At 41.2% G+C, this 23932-nt stretch overlaps 1 protein-coding gene across 8 annotated transcripts in view; it reads right to left on the reverse strand.

Annotated features, from left to right (window-relative positions):
* DYNC1I1 (dynein cytoplasmic 1 intermediate chain 1) overlaps window positions 1–23932 on the reverse strand; it is a 291719-nt gene that overhangs the window by 108454 nt on the left and 159333 nt on the right. For all 8 annotated transcript variants that reach the window (XM_073238805.1, XM_037019889.2, XM_037019888.2 and 5 more), the window contains one exon: window positions 1089–1178. In XM_073238805.1, the coding sequence (XP_073094906.1) occupies window positions 1089–1178 (90 nt within the window). The remainder of the gene's footprint in view (window positions 1–1088; window positions 1179–23932) is intronic.

Raw genomic sequence — 23932 nt, forward strand, 5'->3', positions numbered from 1 at the left:
ATAAGTCCCCAGGGACTATAGGTGCCATGCACTGTGCCACCACCACAGGCATTTTTAAATTTAAAAATCACATGAGCTTCTTATTAGAGTCATGTGGAGCTACATGTGGGATACTTGGTAGAAAATGTGGGAGAATCTTTCTGACCTACACTCCATTCTCACTGATAAGATATTTGTCAGTAAGAATGACAATTGCAAACTTCTCTTTTGTCTTTATGGACTGAGAATCTCAAAGGGATACAAAATTAGATTTTTAGGGAAACAGCACCTGTAGTATTTCTTATTTTCCCCTTTCTCTTCTTTTTGCCTTTTTGCTTTCTTGTTTTTAAGAGCCAGTGCTATTTATTATAGGAGGGAGGCAGCAGGGTGAGATGTTTGCATTTTGGAGTCAACTACATATCCTGGCTCATGTACTTTTACATTATGTATCGTTGGGTAAATTTTTCAACCTCTTTTCCTAATTCTTTATCTATAAGGTAGGGATAATAATAGTATCTACTTCAAAAGGATGTTTTGAGGAGTAGATAATATCTGTAAAGTGCTCAGGAGAGAGCCAAGCACATAGTAAGCCTCAATAAATGTTTATTATATCACTGGAACATATAAATTTGTTCCTTCTCATATGGGCAGAGTCATGGAAGAAAACTTTGAACTGTACACTTCATAGTAATGATCACTGTTAATATCTCTATGTAGAACACATATGAATAAACCAGAATTTTTTGACAAAATAATGACATCTGTTCCTTTCCTTTACTGTTGTCACAGGAATGTACAATGGCATGAGCTAGATAACACAATTAATAACAAGTATCTTACTGTATCATTATTTAGTAATAGTTTTACTGGAATTGTGAGCAAACTTGTTAGAAGAGTGGATGGTTTGTATTTTCAGCCAGAAAACAAATGACTCTCGTTTTGGAGATTGTAGTTTATGTTGCTAAATGTAAAGTTTTGTTCATAGAAAACCTTCTGCATGGGGGGCGGGGTACATTTAATTTTTACTTATTTGTATAGTTTCTTATGTTGGTTAAAAAAGCAAAAAAAAAACAATGAAATGGTCACTCAGTTTATCTCCCACACCATACCTTCCTTCACCTCCTGTTTTTTGTCTTGATTTTCCAGTTCTGAATCGTGGCCAACTTTAGGTTCTACCATTTCCTCATCTTCCTCATCCTCTAGAAATAAAAAAGAAAAAATGAATTGTCTTCTTTCCCTCAAATCAAAGTCTTTGGTTAGATGGTGGGAGGTAGGGGCAAAGGGGAAAGTTCTAATCATTTAGGGCAACTTCTGAGTAAATCAGTCCACGGTGATTGCCCAAGATATATGTTCATGAATATATGAATAAATTACCTCCCAAAGGGGCTTCTTTGAAAGTTCCCCCAAGCTGCTGAGAAAACCACCCAGAGTCGGCACCTGCTGTATCCATCTCCAGGCCCTCAAGCCCCACGGGATGTCTTGGAATTGCCTCTCTGACCTCTGAAGCTTCTTCAGAGATGGCCGAGAAGCAGATCTTAAAAACGTTTCCACCTGGAGCGCATTCTCCACAGGGGACACCTGCCATACAGACGACTCATTGCCAATTTAATTCTCACCAAATTAATTTGTTTCTGACCTACAGAGAAGGGTTAAATACAGGTCTGACCCCAGGTCAAATGCCATTGGCAAGTAAACAACCAGGGGTAGGGCCCCCAAAGTCATTGCCATTGGTCTGGGAGAAAGCAATCAACCCCAAGTGGCATTTACACATTCAGAGCAGCTCATGCATTAATGTGAATTTAATGAGTGCTAGCAAATGGACCCAGTCCCCGCCGGCCACCACTGCCAGATGTGAGAGTGCCCTTCCTGCCTTATGCAAATGTGTACTTATGCTCTGCTCTCCACCTGCCTTTCTCAGAGGCCCCTTTCATTACAGAGTGCTTGAAATCATCTGCCAGAATGCAGATGTAGGAGAGAGGCAAAGTGTCCCAACAAAATCCAACTTATATATAGAATATCATATAGAAAATTAAAAATCACTTTCACAGTTTTTTAATATATCACTTTCTCTCTTAATAAGTGTTATATTTCCTGTAGGTTATTGATCTCATTGGTGCAAGTGGAACTTAAAAGAAATGACTTCATTTCCTCCCCGCCACATTCTACATTCATTCACACATTCATTCAACAAATCTTTACAGACTTCCTGTAAGACCTCAAGCGCTATGGATAGCCCCCTTCCATTATAGTCAATCCTGACATTTACATAAACTCAAGATTTCAGCACCAACCACTCCAGATGCATTATAAATGAATACTTGAATGTCCAAACAAATATGTATATAGCCTGAAAAGCAACTTCAAAAGTTCTGACTATATTAAGCAAGTGATTTGTGGAAGAAATATCAATTTAAAAAACATGCATGCATGTAGTATATCACTGCAATTCAGATATTAAAACTTTTAAGTGGGAATTCTCATTGAAGTACAGCACTCTATATGCATGTGTATAAATTATGGACCCAACCTCATTACTTTATAACCACACTATATAGATTTCAGAAAGAATGTATAACACTTTCAGGGAAAATTACCATTTATTATTAGCACATACCTACAAGATAAAAAGTTGCACTTAAAATTTTGAAAACAACAGTGAGTTATTCAGATTTTGAGACAAATAAACCTTTAAAATGTTAAATTATAAAATAACCCATCTAAGACCTTATCCATATTTTAAGATATTACTGCATCCTACTCATTAAAAACCTGCATGGAAAGTCCTGAACAAACTTTTCACCTCAACATTATGGATCTTCCTGTTCCAAAGGCCTGACACAGAGTTCAATGAGGCACCAGGTGGAGGGAAATTTCCTTTTCCCATAAACCTTGGATGGAGAGGCAATTTTTCAAAAGGCCATTTATCTGCTGAAAAGTGGCTTCATTTCTGAACCTTCTAGGGACATTTCTGTAAATGTAATGGAGTCAGCAGCAATGATCTGACATTTACTAAATGCAAGTAAATACAAAAGTGATGCAGCCAGCATGATGGGTTAAATTGTGTTTCCCACCCCAAGACCTCTATGTTGAAGTCCTGCTCCCAGCACCTCAGAATGTGACCGCGTTGGGAGATACGGTCATTGTGATATGATTAGTTCAGAGGAGGTCACACTGGAGTAAAGTGGACACTGAATCCAATATATTGGTGGCCTTCTAAAAAAGGGACATCTAGACAGAGACCCCCACGTGGGGAGAATGCCAAGTGAAGATGAGGTAGCAAATGGGGTGATGCTTCTGTAAGTCACTGAACGCCAGACTGCCAGCAAACCACGCGAGGCAGGGGAGAGGCCCCGCACACCTTCCCCCTCACCACCCTCAGAAGGAAACAAGGCTGGTGACACCTTTACCTTAGAATTTGCTTGTCCAAAAATGTGAGATATCAAGTTTCTTTTTTTAAAACCACCCAGTTTGTGGCACTTTGTTACAGCAGCCCTAGAAAACTAATAAATCTAGAAATGTTACAATCTAGTAGAAGAAATACAGGAGTCACACAATAACACTGCTTAAGGCAGTGATCAATGCTTTAATTGCATAATCTGATTTATCAGAACTTGGTATCATTAGCCTAATTTTATAGATGAAGACAGAGTAATTTGTCCCCAGAAATCTCCCAGCCATGTCAAATTTTAAGCTCTGTCTGCTGTTGCATGCTTTTGGGTCTGTGATTGATCTTTAACCATCATGCAGCCTGCCTCCCTACCCCCACCCAGCAAGAGAGGAAATAGCAATGCCACGGAGAAAGAATGAAAGGGCAAGCAGGTATGGTGCTTGGCTGCAAAGAAAGGAGGGGTCTGTGGTGGTTCTTTGAGGTGGACATCACATAACCTCCACACAGATCATTTTTCTCCTTCCACAAGGTAAGTACACGTAGGGCTCAACTGAGAGTCAGTTTCACATCCTTGAGAGCCACACATGATGGGTTGTTTTATCTATTAAGAACATAAACACTACAACCAAATTCTGTTCTCACTTTCATTTTGGAATCCACTGCCCTGAGATCTGACCAATAATGCTTAATACAAAGCAGTAAATTCTCTGTCCAGACAGATTCACGACGTGGTGGGAACAGTGTATCAGGGCACATGTTCGATCTGGGCTCAAGGCCTGGAGTCTCCCCTTGGCTTCACACAATTCATAGAAACTCCCCAAGGCCCTGTTCCCTCATCTGGTGAACTGGGATAATAATCCTTTCTTAAAACATACTGTTGTTATAAGAATGACCAAATTAAAGAATTGATGTGAATTTGCTTTTTAAACCACCAAGAGAGTGGAGAATACCCATGCCCAGAAATCTTCAAACAAATATTGCCTTAGCTTGTATGTCAATGAATGTTTATTGAGCACTTACTATGTACCAGGAGCTGGGACTGCGACAGGGAACAAGACAGATAAAACATCTGCTTGCTTATGGGGCTTCCATTCAAGTTAAGGGAGAGAAACCACAAGGAGCAGATAAGACATATATTGTATCAGGTAAGTGCTATGGAGAAATAGAACACTGGAAAGGGGGCTGGGCAGGAAAGGAGACGGAGAGCTAACATTTGAAAAAGAGTGGTCAGGAAAAGCCTATTGAGGGGACAATTTGAGCAAAAGCTTGAAGGAGTTAAGGGAGTTAGTTGTGTGAAGATCTTGGAGAAGTGAGACTAACAGATTCTCCCTTCTCATTCTGTGGACCCAAGGGCTGTAATGGATCAAGGTCTAAATTAATTTATTGTCAGTTTCATTGACTATAGAAAACAATCATGCTTTTTATCAGAGCCATCTAGTTTGCACACTCACATCTTCTAGTTTTCAAAATGAAATCAGTTTCACCAAATGACTTAAATTAGTCCATTTTAAATAGTTTCAAGTTCTCACCTTCCAAACATGGAAGGGTTTTTATTTTAAACATTAATTCTTGCAAAAGCCAAAAAGCAACATCATGACAGAAATGTCACTTAAGAGTTTATTGGAAAAATATTGTTCCATAAGGGCTTGGTTTAAAAAAGGGCTAGGTTTGTGATAGCAATGTGTTAACTTATGAATGAAGAATGTAGGAAAATAGCAGGTTATCTAGTTCTTTAAACAGAAAATCCTTCCCCAGAGAACATGTTTCTCATGAGTTTAAAAAAAACAGCAAATATTTATTTTGTTTATAATACGTACAAAGTCCCATAAGGAGATAGTATGACTAACAGAGAAAAACTTTAAAAAATAGCACCTGCCTTTTTAAAGTGGTTACAAACAAGTTGTAGGCATTAATTCTTTGTGGCCATAGAATTCTTTGTTTATCAGCCTTTCAAGGCACAAAGTAAGTGTTCCCATGGGTTTGTTAAGGAAAGAAAACACAAGAGACTGGTTTGTTTCTCTGCATACTGATATGTTTGCCTTGCTCAGAAAAGAGAGTATATTTTTCTTTAAGACTCTGGTTTCCTTTCTGGTGCAACTGGAATTACTTCTGTTGAAACCATTTTCAAAACAGTTAAATAACTTTAAAGAAAAGGATTTCAGTAGACCCAGTACAGACTACTGATATATGAGTTGTGCCACTAATTCATACCCAGTTACATTCCCTCTGAGATTGGAGGGGAAAAAAATTACCACCCAGGTATGGTTTCCTGTACCAGGTCCACACAAGGAATTAAACTAGTAGCAAAAGTTAATTGCCTGTTAGTCCAAGGGGCTAATTTCAAACAATTGCATCTTTAGACACATTATTTTATTTAGCATCCAGATTCTGCTGTCTGCAGTTGATGCACTCATTCCCTCTAAAGTTGGAAAAGCCTTTGATAACTACCATCCCCCTTCCTTAAGATTTTCTAAAGGTCTAAGACTGAGTAACTGCATGTTCAGAAGCAATCACATACAACACACTTAGCACAAGGCCTGTCCCTTTGTATGGGCCCTAGGAGGGTTCATTTCCCCTACCAGTGTATGGATCAGAACAAAGTCAATGTAGTCAACATGAGCATGCTACAGTCCTCTGACAGTTGACCTGCTCTGATGGCCTCACCTCACAAATCTGAGACATTGGAAAGGGCAGTGAACTGCAATATTGTCACTGTTAGGCAGTATAATATCAAAATGCCCTTCTGTCTGAGGCATAGCCCAGGAAGTTGAGTTGCAGTACTTCCAATGTAACACCCTTGCAGTACTGTTGTATCAGTGACTGTCTTCTCCTGAATCCCGAGAGGGACATCTTCCTGCTCTCCATCACCTAGAGACCAGGACATCACTGGAGCAGTAAGACAGGATGCTCCTAACCAGGCTCTGTCTTTGGAGCCAGGGGGCAAAGCTGACAGGACGGGGAGGATTCGTTTGGGACAACACTCCATAGTAGTGGCCATGCCCAACTTGCTCCAGAGGTCCACGGTCGGGAATCCCTTGGTCCCTGCCCTTTCTCAAGCCTGTTCCTCTGCCTCCTGTTGATTCTGTGAGCACCAGATTTCCTTTCAGTAAATCCCACTGGACTTGGTGCCTGCTGCTTGCAACCAGAACCCTGAGCAACACAGGGCGGCCCTCTGTGAGGATAAGGGCTTGTGTTTTATGAGGTCAATGAGTTCTCACTTTCCCCTGCTCTCTCAGGGGAAAACCCAGATGCAAAAACCCAGACAAGGAGGGTGTGAGTGCCCGGCCCCTGCCCTTGCTGCCCTGTTCCCGGCTGTTCACCAGCAGATGGCGGCTCCTCCATCTGCCCTCACAGGAGACCGCCAAGCCTCATCAGGGGGAGAAGGGCGGCAAGGAGCAGGCAGGCGTTTCACTCCATCCTTCTTGACTCCAAAGTGCATCTTGCTGCTGCCAAAAGGAGGAAGCACAAAACAAATACCATGTGGCACCAGACTGAAGCTGCCAACGACTGCAAGACGCAAAATTACTTTGTGTATCACTAAGAAAAATGATGACTGCTAATTCAACTATAACACATTGTCAATTTTAATGTGAAAAGTTGTGAATGCTGGAATTGATCAAATAATTTGTGGCTTCAAAATGAAAAGAAATTAGCTTCCAAAAGATAAAAGGATTGGCAAGAACACAGAGTCAATTCTAAATCAAGCTTACTACTGTGCTACTGTTAATGAACAGACGTGGAGAGACACAAAGGCACTTTTCTGTTTTTTGTTTCTTGTTTAGATGTATTGCTTTTCAACTTAAGAACAAATGCCCTCACCACTTTCATATAGTTCTATGTATTGCTATTTCAGATGGTGATTCTTTTTTTTATCATATTTACATAAATATAATTTGGTATTTAAAGATATGATTCACATGAATTCTTTTTTTTTACATGTCTTATTCTTCTTTTATTAAAATTTTTTTGTTTGTTATCATTAATCTACAATTACATAAAGAACATTATGTTTACTAGGGTCTCCCCTTCACCAAGTGCCCCCCACAATCCCCATTATAGTCACTGTCCATCAGCGTAGTAAGATGTTGTAGAATCACTACTTGTCTTCTCTGTGTTGCACAGCCCTCCCCATTCCCCCCCAACATTATATGCTAATTGTAATACCCCCTCTCTTCTTCCCCGCCCTTATCCCTTCCTTCCCTCCCATTCAGATGGTGATTCTTTCTATAACATATTTTAAATATTTCAAAAGAAAAAAAACAAAGAGAACCTCTCATATTAAAAATTATTTTTGATGTTAAAAATAATTCACTTCAATGAAAATATTCTTTGCAGTTCTGTCTTAGGCCTAATCTTTTCTCATATCAAATGCCACTCTGATAACACACCTATGACTGTCATCATCACCTGCAAATTGGTATTTCCAGCCAAGATATCCCTTTAGGCTCTAGATTCTGTACTGTATGTTCCAATATGAATATCCCACAGGCGCTTCACACTTGACATACTAAAATCAGAACTCCTACCTTCTGCTGAGATCAGCACCTTCGACCGCATTCTCCCTCCTGCCTAACGGTACCTCCATTCACATCAGTTTATAGCTGAACACCAGAGTACCACCTTCCATTCTTCTTTTACAATAGGAGCTATATGAAAGGGTCTCTAAGTCCTTCCAATTCCTCTTCCAAAATCTGTCTGAAATCCATCTCTGTCTTCACTGTGCTGCCCTAGTCCAGGCCATTACTATCTCTTGCCTGGAGGACTACAGTAGCTTTTTGACTGGTCTTCCTACCACTACCAGTCTTGCTTTATATTTCTAGAAGTTTCTTTTTAAAAAATTGTAAACACCTCCACATGTCCTTTCGCCACTAAAAAATCTTCTACAGTTCCCTAAAATTTTCAGTATAAAAGCCCCTACCGGCTTCTTATCTCTTCCACCTCATCTTCTGCTCGGGACAGTACTCCATCACCAAACACCCCAGCAGGCTCGTGCCTCAGAGGCATCACACACAATTCTTTTCTGCCCATGTTAGTCTTCACTCCCATATCCAGGAGGTGATGACTACTGGCCTTTTGTGATGCAACTCCAGAGCTTTAACTCTTCCTCCCAAGTAGATGAGTTGACCCTTCCATTGTCCCACCACCCCACCTTGTACACAGCTTGTAACACATCTGAGACTACCTGAAATTAGGATTATGCATCTATCTCCACAATCAGACAAAAATTCCCTCAAAGACCTACTCTTGTTGGTATCATCGTGAGACTAGCAATATCAATGCAGGTGATTTTTCTGGAAAGGTAGTTATGAATCACCCCATGTAGGGCCCTACATGACAAAATGAGTTTGGACTTCTTTCTGGAGATTAGTATCCCCTTTTTAATAGCCATAAATCTCTTTAGTCCATAAGCATTATTTAAAATTTAAAAAGGAATTCAAGGTGCTGGCGATGCTAAATATTGCTTTTGATACCTCATTTATCTCCTCCCCCGCCAGCCCTTGATGCACACTGTGATATATATTTATAAGGGACAGCTTGACTCCTGTTGCAAATTATTGCCAACCAGCCCCACAGAGAAACTAGAGGCTTTGAAAAACACAAGAGTCAAAAGTCTGATTTTGTTTAAGAATGTGGAGGGAACATGGAGCCTGGAGGGGAATGAAGAAGCCTTGAATGAGGGAGACAGTTAGAGGGTAAACTATAGCCACGGTCCCAGAAACAGATGGTGAGAACTTGACCTAGGATGGTTCAGCTGCCAGTGGGTATGATGAATGGGACTGTGAATTTAGACACGGGTCTGTGTGGTGGACAGTCAGGGCTCTCGTACAGAACTTACTCAAGTCACCCTGTCCTTGGCCCAGCTTTGTATACAGTTTGCCAACTTTGCCAGGAGTCCAAAGAGAGCCGCCCTCCCGATAGGTATCACGGCGGCCAAAATAAAGTATAACATGCACCACCGAATGCTTACACAAATCAAGGTGAGCACCTCCATGCTTTAAAAATATGCAGGAAAGTCAGATTTTGTGGGATTTTCGGTAAGCACTTTGTTAAATATACTACATGCTATTATTTTAAAAACCTTCACTTGCTGGTCTAGAAAAATCTGGCCAGAGTAAAGAAAACATACATTTCTCATCGTACAGAGCGCTCCTGTTAACACTCTAGGCCACATCAGTTCTCTCCTAAGGCTCTAACATGACAGTACTTGGAAAGTTTACTTTCTGATGGAATGTTACTCTAGGCCTTGCAAACGGGAGGAAATGAAAGAAAATATTCAAAATGAGAGAGGAAGCCAGAGAATAGTACTTTTAACAGCTGTTTCTGAAACTGGTAACTGTGCTGATAAATGATATGTGTGCAGTAAAATATGTGTTGAATTGAGTTGATGTGGATTAGTCAGCTTGTAGGGAAGGACAGAGACCAGGAAGGAAACAATGCCCTCCTCACAGATGTCCAGGCAAGTGCCCATGGCTAACTTCAGCATTTGATGTTTGCAGATGGTGAGGCTTGCCTGAGCTGTATGTATTTCCACACATTTTCCTCCTTAAAAACCTTTAATGGCTCCCTATTTTCTAGACTAGCTCAGCATTCCTTTAAGGCCCATCACCATCTGACCCCAATTTAACTCTCCAGCATTGCTCAAAGCAGGATGGCCTTTGACTCAACTGTGCATGAAATAGGCCAAGTTTATTGCCATAAACCACTCCCTATCTTCCCTCTCTTCAGTTCTTCTGTTTTCCAGACCCTAGTCTCTCAAGCTTTCTCAGGAAGTCATGGAGCCTTCAGCCACAGAAGAGATCAGTTGGATGAACAAATTCATACTAATGGATCAGAAAATGGTAACCCAAAGAAATTAATCTCTAATGGCAAACTACAGTTCCTGCAGGACCTGGGAGAGAGAGATTTTGAAAGAGAAGGGCCACACTCAGATGAGTCCTCCGGCCTGCTTGCCTGGAAGCAGAGCCATTCTCCACACAATTCCAGCAGCGCTTCCATTGTGCTCTCTCTGAACAGCGCCTGCTTGAGTTGTATGTGTCACAGACTCTCTTTCCCAGGCAGCCTTACTTGTTTAGACATCTACACACACACCCATATATATATTCTCAGCATTAATTCAAAACTCTTGAAAATGTAATTCTTGGTTACTTGGAAAGGGAGAAGGGATGCCTAGCTTTCTTTTTCAGACTTAAATCCCTTTTGCTGCCTAATTTTGATTTGGACAACCCCACACTCTACTCTTTGTGTCCTCTGCCATCTCTTCCAAATGTGCAAATCCTCACTTCCTCTTAGTGGGAGCATTGCTTGTGAAAGAGAAAACTGGGCTCACAGGGATATGTCATAATATCTCACTTCCAGCTGTAGTTAAGTAGTTATGTCCCAGAGGAAGGTAAATTTCAAGATCTCCAGGTACTAAAATGGTTATCATGTTATATTAACTAGTAAAACAGTAAATAAGTAGAAACCATTTAGAAACATTATTTTACCTGTAATGAAATGTTCCTAAGGTGAAAGTGATCTATTCCATCTCTAAGAATCATCAACTCTGACTATTCATGTCAAAACAGCTGTCACACCAGTCACTAGACATAGAGGTCCCTCCACTAATATTTGTCCTTCTTTCTATTAATTGGATCAAGTCCTGTTAATTCTCTAATTGTATATCCTTTGCCTGTGCAGCCCCCTTTTCCCTTTCCATTTCCCACCCCCTTCTCTCCAGTGAGGGCTGCCATGGCCTTTCATGTCCCTTCCTGTTATGGTCTCATCACTGGCGTTCCTGCGTCCAGCCTCTCTCTGTGCCTGACCTTGCTACAAACAACACTGTCTCTTTAATCCTCTGAAAACAGAACTCTGTTCATAAAATTTCCTAGTGAAAGTGCTTGATAATTCCCATTGACATAAAATAAAATAAAAGCTGGGTTCCTTGGCCTAGTCTTTAAGTCCCCTAGGGTCTGTTTCCTGCCTGAATTTTCTCTACTGCATTCATCCCCCTCGCTCCTGCCCACACACTCTCCAGTCAGCCTGAGCTGACACAGCTTGCTGCACCAACTCCCATGTTCCATCTGTCCTTTGGTTTATGTTACTCTCTAAGCCAGACTCTCTCCTTCCCTTCCTTTTTACAAAATAAGAGCGCCTAATGTGTGTCAGACATTATTCTAGGTGCTGGAGATAGACGGCAGTGAACAAAACAGACACGACATGCTGCCTTTGGGGAGCCTGCATTCTATTGGGGAGACAAGACAAACAAGCAGAGTATATACAGGGCACAGAGCTGTGATGCTAAAGGAAAAAGCAAAGCAGGACGAGACCAGGAGCGGGAAGGGGGGGAGGTGTCACAGTTTAACATAGGTCTTTGGAGAGGTCCTTACTGAGAGGTGGCATTTGAAAAAAAGACTCAAGGAACTGAGGGAGCTGGCCATGTGGGTGCCTGGGGAAAGCACCTAGGTAGAGAAACAAAAGCCAAGGTGGGATTTAGCCCAGAGTATTCAAGGCCTCAAATACCTCTGTGTGTCCCACATGTGCCACCCAGCTACACTTCAAGATGTGATCCAAATGATTCCCAGGCCTCCATATCTCTCCCATCTCTCCTGTTGGAAGGGATCTCTTCCTCACTGAACTTTTCTAGCACTTCAGTTGGGTCTCTCTTAACTTTTTTCCATCCAATCAAAGAACAATCATGTTTAAGATGATGGCATTCATCATTTTCTACTTTCTCTACTATGCATTTATTTTAAGTAGAACACATGCCCTGTCCATTTCTGAGTTGTCTTCTCCATCGAAGATTCTAAATTTTTTGTGAGTAGGATGTGTTAATTATTCATATTTATTTGTCCAAAGACTGGTGTTAAATAAATATTTTTGACTGTTTTAAATGTTAGTAATCTCATGTCCCTAGTAGTTCTAAAAAGAATGTTTTCTCAGTGGTTTCCCCACTGTTTTAGCTGTATCACTAATCTCCTCACTCAATTTCAAACTTTAAGGTTCCTCTCCTTGATCACTGGCAACACTTGTCCAAACTTAGCCAGATTCCCTACACTTACAGTGAGGGTCAGGCTCCTTACTTTGTCACTAACTATTTATCTTAATTAAGTATTCTCCTTAATTTGTCACTAAATAAATGCTTAGAATAACTAGTAACTAAGCATTTACTCACCTCCTAATGGGTTCTCAGATCTGTTCTAGGCATCCTGGAATAATAACAGCTAACAATTTATCAAGTTGTCTATGTCAAGTTTTGTGGTAAATGTTCTATGTTGATTAGCCTGTTTAAACCTCATAACAACATTGAGACAGACACAATTCGTTCTCTCTCTATGCATGAGGAGCCTAGTGCTTAGGAAGTGAAGGTGGCCTGATGAAGGTCACAGAGCTACAGGAAGCTACAGGATTCGAACCCATTTCTCAACTCCCAAACACCCTTCATATACTGCTAAACTGTGCTCTGCAGTATAAAGGAAGAAAAGGAGCCGTCCTGGACACTTGTGGCTTTGACCCCCAGAATCTACCACTCCCCTTCTTGGAATCCAGTTCTTCTATGTTTTTGTTGGACCCATTCTTCCCCACTGTCAGCTGAGTAAATCCTTCTTAAGATTTAGGGGGAAACTTCATATCTGAGGCAATGGCCAATGAAATTAAACCTTGGTATTTTTATTTGGACCACAAGTACAGTGATCATACAATCTACTGTCCAAATTGCAATACTTCTGAGAGAGAATGGAGGTGCAATTAATATTTAAGCAGGACTGGTCAGTATGAATGACAACTGTCTGGACAAGAAAGGATGCGTGGTCACTCCAGCCATCAGGAAAGTGACTCCTCTCCTCCTCTGGACCAACTGTCTGTCCTGGGCCATCCGGGATGTGTGTTCACTCTCTACAGTAGGGAAGTGACTCCTCGCTTGTATGGGACTGCATGACCATTCTGGCTATCCCAGGACACATGCTTACCTAACCATTAGGAAAGTGGACTTCCCTCCTCCACTGGATTGGGTGTTGTACTAATGTGGAACTGAAGGTGTCCTGGATCCCCTTGTGCAGCTTGGGAAAGAATCAGTAGATAAAGCAGCGCCAAGAGATGGACAGTGGTAACAGCTGGAAACCTAAATCGAGCAGTGGCTGAAGCTAGCATGTCCTTAGAATCCAGGGCCTAGATTTTTTTCTTTTTTTTTTTTTTGGCATCGTTAATCTACAATTACATGAGGAACATTATGTTTACTAGGCTCCCCCCTTCACCAAGTCCCCTCCACAAACCCCATTACAGTCACTGTCCATCAGCGTAGTAAGATGCTATAGAGTCACTACTTGTCTTCTCTGTGTTACACATCCCTCCCCATGCCCCCTCAACATTATACGTGCTAATTGTAATGCCCCCTTTCTTTCTCCCCACCACCATCCCTCCCTTCCCACCCATCCTCCCCAGTCCCTTTCCCTTTGGTAACTGTTAGTCCATTCTTGGGTTCTGTGATTTTGCTGCTGTTTTGTTCCTTCAGTTTTTTCTTTGTTCTTATACTCCACATATGAGTGAAATCATTTGGTACTTGTCTTTCTCTGCCTGGCTTATTTCACTGAGGATAATACCCTCTAGCTCCATCCATGTTGTTGCAAATGGTAGGATTTGTCTTCTTCTTATGGCTGAATAATATTCCATTGTGTATATGTACCACATCTTTTTTATCCATTTATCTACTGACAAACACTTAGGTTGCTTTCATTTCTTGGCTATTGTAAATAGTGCTGCGATAAACATAAGGGTACATATGTCTTTTTCAAACTGAGCTGCTGTATTCTTAGGGTAAATTCCTAGAAGTGGAATTCCTGGGTCAAATGGTATTTCTATTTTGAGCTTTTTGAGGAACTGCCATACTGCTTTCCACAATGGTTGAACTAATTTACATTCCCACCAGCAGTGCAGGAGGGTGCCCCTTTCTCCACAACCTTGCCAACATTTGTTGTTGTTTGTCTTTTGGATGGTGGCGATCCTTACTGGTGTGAGGTGATATCTCATTGTGGTTTTAATTTGCACTTATGACTAGCGATGTGGAGCACCTTTTCATGTGTCTGTTGGCCATCTGAATTTCTTCTTAGGAGAACTGTTTGTTCAGCTCCTCTGCCCATTTTTTAATTGGATTATTTGTTTTTTGTTTGTTGAGGTGTGTGAGCTCTTTATATATTTTGGATGTCAACCCTTTATTGGGTCTGTCATTTATGAATATATTCTCCCATATTGTAGGATACCTTTTTGTTCTATTGATGGTGTCCTTTGCTGTACAGAAGCTTTTCAGCTTGATATAGTCCCATTTGTTCATTTTTGCTTTTGTTTCCCTTGCTTGGGGAGATATGTTCATGAAGAAGTTGCTCATGTTTATGCACAAGAGATTTTTGCCTATGTTTTTTTCTAAGAGTTTTATGGTTTCATAACTTACATTCAGGTCTTTGATCTATTTCGAATTTACTTTTGTGTATGGGGTTAGACAGTGATCCAGTTTCATTCTCTTACATGTAGCTGTCCAGGTTTGCCAACACCAACTGTTGAAGAGACTGTCTTTTCCCCATTGTATGTCCGTGGCTCCTTTATCATATATTAATTGACCATATATGTTTGGGTTAATGTCTGGAGTCTCTATTCTGTTCCACTGGTCTGTGGGTCTGTTTTTGTGCCAGTACCAAATTGTCTTGATTACTGTGGCTTTGTAGTAGAGCTTGAAGTTGGGAAGCAAGATCCCCCCCACTTTATTCTTCCTTCTCACGATTGCTTTGGCTATTTGGGGTCTTTGGTGGTTCCATATGAATTTTTTAACTATTTGTTCCAGTTTGTTGAAGAATGCTGTTGGTAATTTGATAGGGATTGCATTGAATCTATAGATTGCTTTGGGAAGGATGGTAGGGCCTAGATTTTTATTTGTAAGAGACAACAAACTTGCTTAGGGCTTAAGTCATTTTGAGTTGGTTTCTTTGTCACTTGCAGCCAAAAAAGTACAGATGCTTGGGAACTAGTAATTATTGGGTACCTGCTTTGTGTTCTCTGCATGATCTCTGTTAGCCTGCAGACTCTCCTGCAAGGCAGCATAGGGTTACATGCATGAGTCCAGCTGCTCACATTCAAATCCTGTGTCTTCCCTTTCGGAGCAACCTTTGGCAACTTTCTTAACTCCTTCTGCCTCAGTTTCCTTGGCTATTGATTACAAAACTTACTTCTTTGGATAATGTTGATTCTTAAACTGCATAATATATTTAAAGAACATTTTATTATTACTGATGAGGAAATTGAGATTCCAAGAGGTTAAATAAGTTGCTGAAGTTAATCAGCTATTAAATTATACAGGCAGATTTTGAACCCAAGACTTTGAAACTTCAAATTCTGTTCTGTTTTGACTGTGCCCACACTGTCTCCCAGTTGAGTGGACTAAGCAGTTAAAGATGGAGATGATTCAGTGGGTTCAGAGGTGGGAATAAGTGTGGCCAGTGGAGAGGCAAGTCTGGGAGTGGCAGAGCCACCTGGGAGCACAGCTGGACACAAAGCTGCCACCCTTAAGTCATCAAGCAGACCCCAGTTTCTCTTCCCTGGCCTATTCCAGCTTCTGTAGAGCTTCAGCACCACGAGGGGCTGCTTCAGAATCTATGTGTAGATTCAGCACTGGTTTACTGAAGAGAAGTCTCCCTGGACAGTCTTGCTTTCTCCAGGACCAGACCATGCCTATGGGCTGAGCCCTGCTCCATCTCTTACTGATTGGGTCACACTCTCTGCTTTGCTGACCTTGCTTCAACTGAGCTAGCTAGCTTCCTAGCCTTTTCTTGATCTTGCCAAGAGCTCTCACATCTCAAGGCTTTGCATTTGTTATTCCCTCTGCTGAGAACACTCTTTATCCACAGATCCACATGTATTTCTCACGAAGTAAGGATATGTCTTACCCCAGTCTGCCCGGCCACAGCACTCATTTTCCCTTTACCCTGCTTTTTTTTTTTTAATTTCAAAGTACTGATAACTATACATTTTTATATATTTATTCATCTATGTATTTATTATTTGTCTCCCACCATGAGAATGGGGTTTGGACAGTGTCAGTGACTATTTCTTGCTTTTGCTACATCCAAAGCACCTAGAAAATGGCTGGGGATGTGGTAGGTGGTAACAAATGTTTGTTGGATAGTAAAATGACTGAATACGCAGAAGAATCACAAGGCAGTGCTACCTTTTCAAACCAGCACACACATAATTCCCTAAGCCAGCAGAGTGCTGGCAGTCCCTGTTATGGAAATCAGGACACCCCTCCCACCCAACCTGGTAGTGGATGCTTACAACCCCTCAGATCTTGTTCCTTGAAATGGGAATTATCTGTCTTAGCATTCTTATTGTTTAGAAAATGGAAATGAGATATTTGGAGTGCTTTTTGCTGACTTCCATTTCAGCATTTTCTCATTCTGGTGTCCAATCCCCAGCCCAGAAAGAACCGATTTATTTTCCATCTGGAAACACATCAAATTCATCACAGTCAATTCTAAGGGAGGATCATTAGCACATTTGTTTGCTTTTATCCTGGCATTAACAACTCTATTTGGGGTTAAATTATGTCCCCTGGTTTCAATGTCAAGTTTTCCCATTGGCTCAAATATGAAGTCTCCTGTCTGTCAGTGCAATAATTTTCTATTAATTATAAAAGAAGAAAGCTACTAATTTGAGAGTCTTAAGGGAAGCATTTGTCTAACCCAAGAAACTGATTTTCCAGCCACTTGGACTAAGTACAACTCTCAGTTGTGGTCAGATTCACAAATTTCAAAGTGCCCCTTGTTTTTACTTTCTGGTCTGTCTAGACAGACATGGTTCTTTCCTTCGTTTTTCAAGCTGTTGAGACACCAAGTTAGTCAAAAGAATCTGAATCTCTAGGGAATAAATTGAATAGCACTTCACCAGAGACTTCATAACTTTTGACTGAATACCCCTCCAAAGAGAAGAACAACCTCAGTGGTGCAAGCAGAGATTTTACTTCAAAGACTTGGTGTCAGTGTGAGAATGAAACTGTGACAACAAAAATAATGGCCACTGTTGTCCTATTCAGAATGGAAAAATATTCTAGAGGTTAGAGCATGCAGTCCTGAATATTTTCCTTTTTCTCAACTATTTCAGCTTCATGCTGGATGTCCTCACCCAACCTAAGCCACCCCCTTTAATAATGTTTCCTCTATTTATTATAATTGGACACATGTTCTTGAGAACTTTCTATGTGCAAAGGCACAGGCTATCTGATGGGGGCCACAGAAATGAATCGAGAGAGATACCTGAACTCAAGAGTTTGGCATTTGGGTGGAGAAATGACAATTATAAGTACATATCTACATAAGAAGGAGACCATGTGGAGGTGCGCTGTAGGAATTCAGTAGGGGTGAAGTTAACTTCTGGCAGGGAGAAGATGGGCAGAGAATAGAAACAGAAGTTGATTTTTTATGGCATTTCATGTAAGTTGTGTCTTGAGGAATGATGGCATCTAGACAAAGTGCTACTTACACAACAAAGTTGTGTGAAACAATGAGATAATGGATACAAAGATGCTTTGTCAGTGGTAAAGGCTAAGGTGCAAGTTACCAAGGTAGGGTAATTGTAATAAAAATAGTTACAGATTCTTGATGTCCAACAGCCCATCCAGCCACAAAAATTGTGCAAGGCTGGAAGGTTTTGTAATAGAAAAGGGGAAAGAGATGTTCCAGTTAGGACTCAGCATAGAAACAAAGGGCTTGGTAGCTCCTCAGAGATGGTATTGTTGGGTTGGGTGGGACTGGGGGATGAAAAGTGTAAAGCATCTAGCACATTTCAAACAAGAGAATACAAAATATGGATTCAAGTTGTGTGAGACAGACTTTTAAGTTCTGAGAAGACTAGAAAGCATGTCGGCTATGGGTCAGTGGATGAGCATTCAGGGAGACCTGAGGCTTACTACAGGCATGAGCTTGGTTGGATTTAAAGGACAGGCAAGAGTATGATGGGAAGAGGAAAGGATGTGAACATCTCTGTCATCTAGGTTACGTGTTCTGGGATCCCATCAGACCCACACTTTCCCCTTTCAATACATATAAACAAAGAGCATTAAATTCAGTCTGGATTTCTTAGTACTCCCAGCTCTAAGTCTAATGACTGGCCCATGAAGGGTCTCCTTATCTATGTGTTGAATCAGTTAGGGTACATGATGAAGGAAGGTGTGAAGTTTGGAGAGAATGAGCATGCATTCAAGGGCAAGGGAAGAAAAGCTGTATGAGAAAGCAGCTAGGAACAAGTAAGGTAGGAAATTCTGTGACAGATAGCCTGGAAGCTAGGCTAAGGCTTTGAGTTTTGATGGAACAGTGGAAGCAGGAAAACTAGACATAAAGTAAGTCTTTTCTGGGAGCCATATACTGAACAGACTACAGCTTCAGCCCTAGTTGTAATGCAGTCTTCAGGTGGACCCACAAAGGAGAAAGAAACAAACACTTAACCACCATGATTTGACCACGGTCCTCTAGTGAAACAGATTTTGTCTACCACACAGGCCAGTCCCCACTCATGCCCCTGGTCCAGTAGAGGGAGTCTCAGGGTTTTAAAATATCACCTCCTATTATACATGAAGGCTTAGTCTTCATTTTCTACCATGCCATATAATTCCTAGAGCTTTCACATAAATGTAGAATCATAAAAACATGGAGCTGAAAAGGTTCATAAGGAGCTATGGAAATGATATTGTGAGATTTAAGGATGAAGTGTATAAACCACATGGCAAGATGCTCAGAAAATTACATCAAACTAGGTAATGGAAATTATTCTTATTGTCTTATTTTCCTCCTTTTCCTCCTTCTTCTCTTCCTCCTCTTTCCTAGTGACTCAGCTTGTCTTTTCACTTAATGGATGAGCTATGGCCGTCCATGGAGCTGAAGACGACCCCCAGATTCTTAAAGCCAGTTAGTGGGATTGGAACTCTGTCCTGCTGACTCTTTCTCCAGAGCTCTTCCCATTCCTCATGCTTTGCCAGCAGGGCTGTCATAGAGACAGACAAACCCCAATTCCAATTAGATTTGAAGCAGAAATTCATCTCAGCAGAGGATTATCGGATATAGTGTCATCAAGCTTTACCTGCCAAGGTGGCAGAAACCTCATTTATTCCCCTTCTCTAGTTAAAATTTCTTTTTCTGACTGAAGTCATTAAATTATACAAAGCATTAGCGCACCGCTATGGTTCCTGGTCAAGCCACTGTCAGTCATCAAACCCCCACATCTAGAGCCCATGCTTGGCAGAGAGAAGTTTGCAAGCACAACTCTGCACCATTAAAATCTGGAGATTTTTTTTTGGGCAAGCTAATTAGACCAAATCACTCAAACAGGCCTACACGATGCAGGGCTTAGTATCTAGATCAGAGCCTACTGTGGTCTCACAGGCTTGGCTTCTCCCATCCATCTGCAAAGGCACCTCCTTCCCTGCTTCTCAGTGTACAGTATTGGCCTCTTAAGGCAAAGTGGAACCTTCTGGATGCACATCGTCTACAGCTGTGGGGACTGACTGAAAGACTATTGCTGCTGATATCCTTGGAACACATTAAGTTTCTATCACTGTTTTACTTCTCCTTTACTTGGAAGTAAACAAATCAGGCTGGCAAACTGAGTTTTTCAGGTTGATTTTAGAGGGTGGGGAGAGGGAAGACAAGAACAAGGCAGGCTTGTGGGCCTCTTCCTCTAACCCTTCCCAGGGTATTAGTAAATCCCTTCCATAATGCTTGTTGAAGTGGTTATTCCCAAAGAAAACTGGGACATGTTATCTCCTCAGTAACATCTCAGCGTTTCTACACTCTTCATACAGGATAAAGGTCAAACTCCCCGGCCTAGCATATAAAATCTCCTGCAATGTAACCCTTGCCTAGTTTTCCATCCTTATATTATACCACTTCCCCTTGTGCAGGCTATATTCCAACCACTTAACAGACATGTGCTTGCCTCCAGGAGATAGTAAATTGTAATGGTTGGGAATACAAGCTCTGAAGTTGGGCTGCCTGGGCTCAGGGATGCATTGTTGAACTACAGGGGGATAGTCTTTACATTGTGGCTAATATTTATTGAGCACTTAGTAAGTGCTAGGCATAGTTCTTCCTAATGGTTATCTCGTTTTACCCTTACACTAACCTACCAGGTAAGTGCTATCATTAGCCCATTTAACAAGTGAGGAAACCAAGGCTTAGAGAAGTTAGGTGAGTCTGAGATAAATAACAGAACTGGGAATATAAACCCAGATCAAATTTAACTTCAGAGCTCAAGGTTTTAACACTCCACCATGCTGTCTCATTCTTCTCTCCCCCAAACTGATCTTCCTCCTGGATTTCCTTATCTCTGAGATTGAGAACCAGCCAGTAAGCCAGCTGAGCCAGAAGCCTGGGATCCATCAGAAACACCCCCTCTATGTGGAGGCCCCATATCCATTTAGCTGATAGATTTGACCTTCCTAAGCTCTGAAAGGTCTACCTCTCCCTCCTCTTCCTTAACCTACTGCCATGGCTTTGATTTAGCTCCCTATTAATTTCCTCCAGAATTACTGCTGCTCCCTTCTAAATGGACTACCTGTTACTGGTCTAAGCTCTTCCATCTATCCCCTACAATGTTGCTGAAAGGAACTGCTCAAAGGCCCTGTCCTGCCTCCTCTAAAATTTTGCCAGTGGATGTCTCCTGTGGCTTTAGGCTCAGCACTCAAACTGTGCAAGATCTGGCTCTGACTCTCACTTTGTTTCTACCCCTGCCTGATAGGATCCCTTCGCTCAGGCATTCAGAGCCTCTCATAGTTCTCCATACTATGCTATAGCACCCCTCTAAATCTTCATAAACATCGCACCGTCTGCCTGGAATATTCTTGCTGACTTCATCCACTTAACTCCTATTCATCCTTCAAAACATAGATTCACAGCTTCAATTTCATCTCCTGTGGAGCACATTCCCTGATTCCTGTTCAATTTAGCTTCTTCTGCTCTGTATAGAGCAACCTAGCCATTTATTATTTGTAATTGATGATTGTCTATCTGTCTCCACTCTACTGCAAACTCCAAAGAGCAGTAATATCTTATTTGTCCCTTGTTGCCAATACTTGGCCAAATGCTTGGCACAGTATAGATGCTCAATAAATATTTTTGCCTGTGGAATTAACAGACACATTCTTTAAGGCATATTTTAGGACAGAGTTGAGGTCAATTCTTATTGATATATTTTGAGTATGATTTATCTTCATATTCTCTACATGACAGAAATTGGCATTTGATTGGCTTAGAAAATCCATATCTAGAGAAAAGAGTTTTGATTGCTTTGTGTAGACTCAACTGAATGTCCCATACAAGTGAATGCTTACACATAATTTTGGTTATGACGTGAAGTATGTGTTCCTTAACTGTTTTCTCAAAGACTTCTAGAAGAACATTACTGAATCTTTCTGAGAAACAATGGCATATTGGAATCCAGTAGGAGTCTGTCTCCATATGAGAGCAGTTCTTAATCCAGGGCAATTTTGCCCCACAGGGGACACTTGGTAATGTCTGGGGATGTTTTTGGTTATCACATCTTGGGGTGGTTCCTACTGGAATCCAGTGCACAGAGTCCAGGGACTCTGCTACAATCCTACCACACACATAACAACTCCCTATAGTCAATTTAAGCAGCCCAAAAGTCAATGGTGCTGAGGTTGAGAAGCCCTGGCATATGGAATATCAGATCCATATACCTTCTGAGGATACACATCTGCAATTGGGACAAATTGGGTAGCACCTGGCCTATACTTTTTTCTCCCAGGGGAAGCTCTCATGAGTGGTGCTATTGCTTGTGATGTGATTATGGCTTAAAGACCAAGGCCAGAAGGATGAGTCTGTGGTCGTAAGGATGGAGAACTTCACTCCTTTCACTGAGTACTCACATATGAGTCCTTTCCTGTAAACCCCATGAGCAGCAGAATATTTTATTGCTCCAAATGACGCTCTGGACTACTGCCTCCAAATGAAGGCCTTGAGCTGCAGGCATTATCTCTGAGCCTGCCACGGCTGGCTGTGAAAGCCAGTGGGCAGAGAGAACACCCACGTGTCTACAGGGCCCCAGCACCCTCTTTCTTCAGATCAACAGGGACCCCAGTCAACGATTCCCAGAGAAGACCCAGAGGGTGGGTGCTTCTGGTCAATGAGTAACTCTGAATTCCAGAGATGATGAGTAAGCAGCAGCAGAGGGTAAACAGCTTGAACAATTTATTTATTTGGGAAGGAATATCGATCTTAAGCGTAGTGATGCGACACAAAGAATTGGAGGAGTAGGGAGGGGAAGCAGATGTCCTGAGATTCCCTTCCCAAGTGCCAGGTTTTGTGAAGTTTGTGATTCTGGTATTTTAAGCATCAATTCCCAATTTTGTCTGATAATTCAGAAGTTTTACAGAAAGTTTCAATGAATACTGGCTAATTTCTGGTAGCAATTTTCATGTAATGAATGTTTTAGTCTTATTTCATAGTAAAGCATTTCACAATTATTTCTTCACTATATCATCTCTAAAGTAAACCAGTATTACCATGTTAAAGTTAAGGAACTGCAATAACTCAGCATAAGAGATTTTGATTATGCAACAAGTCATTGACCTAGGTGGAGTTTAAACTCAACATATCCAGGACTACAGAGCGACTAGATGAAGCCAATGTCAAAGCAGTGATCTGGGATCACACTGAATGAACTGAATGACTACTAACTTGATCATTAAATATGTTTGTTTTAATAGCATTGTGTAATTCCAGTAGCCAATTAGGTGAGAAATGTTATTGAGTATCCACTGTGCAAGTGGAGGGGGATAAAGGTGGCTGAATATAGCTCCTTTCCTCAGTGAGCTCGGAGTTTAGTCAGAGAAGCTAGCAAATAAGCACTTACTACTATATGTTATTTTCTCAGCAACTCAACAGGCATGGGCTGTGTAGACTCTGGTCCTTGTGTTGAGTGCATTCAAGTGAGGCCAGGTACCCAGGGATGAAACCAGAACAAGGCCAAGGACACTGCTGTTGTAGGGTCAGTTCACATCACAGGGAGACTCCCCTCTGTGCTGACATACGGTAATATCATTTCTCAATTCAAATACTGTAATATTTTTCAAATTGTAGCAATTTTTTTTTTTAGCTAAAGCACAAATCTACCAACTTGGCCAAGTGTAATAAACAAACACACTACTCTCCATAATGGGCACCCATTCCCCTTACTCTGGCCAAAGCTCCCTGAGACAGAGAATGTTACATAAAAGTGGAGCCAGATCTGTAGAAAAAAGCACCTGTCACTAACATCCTTAATATACATGGAACAGTGATGAGAAAACAACTGTAGATTATGTTCACAGTCATCCAAATAATTATACATTTAATATAATTTTTTTACTGTCATATGAGCTTTTGTTCCCTTCATATAAGCTGGTCCTGTCTGAGACTTTTGGGTGAACTGATTAATGTGTTTCCAAAGGTAAAAATTTTTCATACATCTTTGTGTCTTAATTCTCTGCAGTGAAGCACCAGTTTCTTCCTTTTTAAAAATTTTCTATGCTGTTGCAGACTTTTTTATAAAATAGAA

This window comes from Manis javanica, chromosome 6, assembly GCF_040802235.1.
Source record: "Manis javanica isolate MJ-LG chromosome 6, MJ_LKY, whole genome shotgun sequence".
Taxonomy (NCBI): domain Eukaryota; kingdom Metazoa; phylum Chordata; class Mammalia; order Pholidota; family Manidae; genus Manis; species Manis javanica.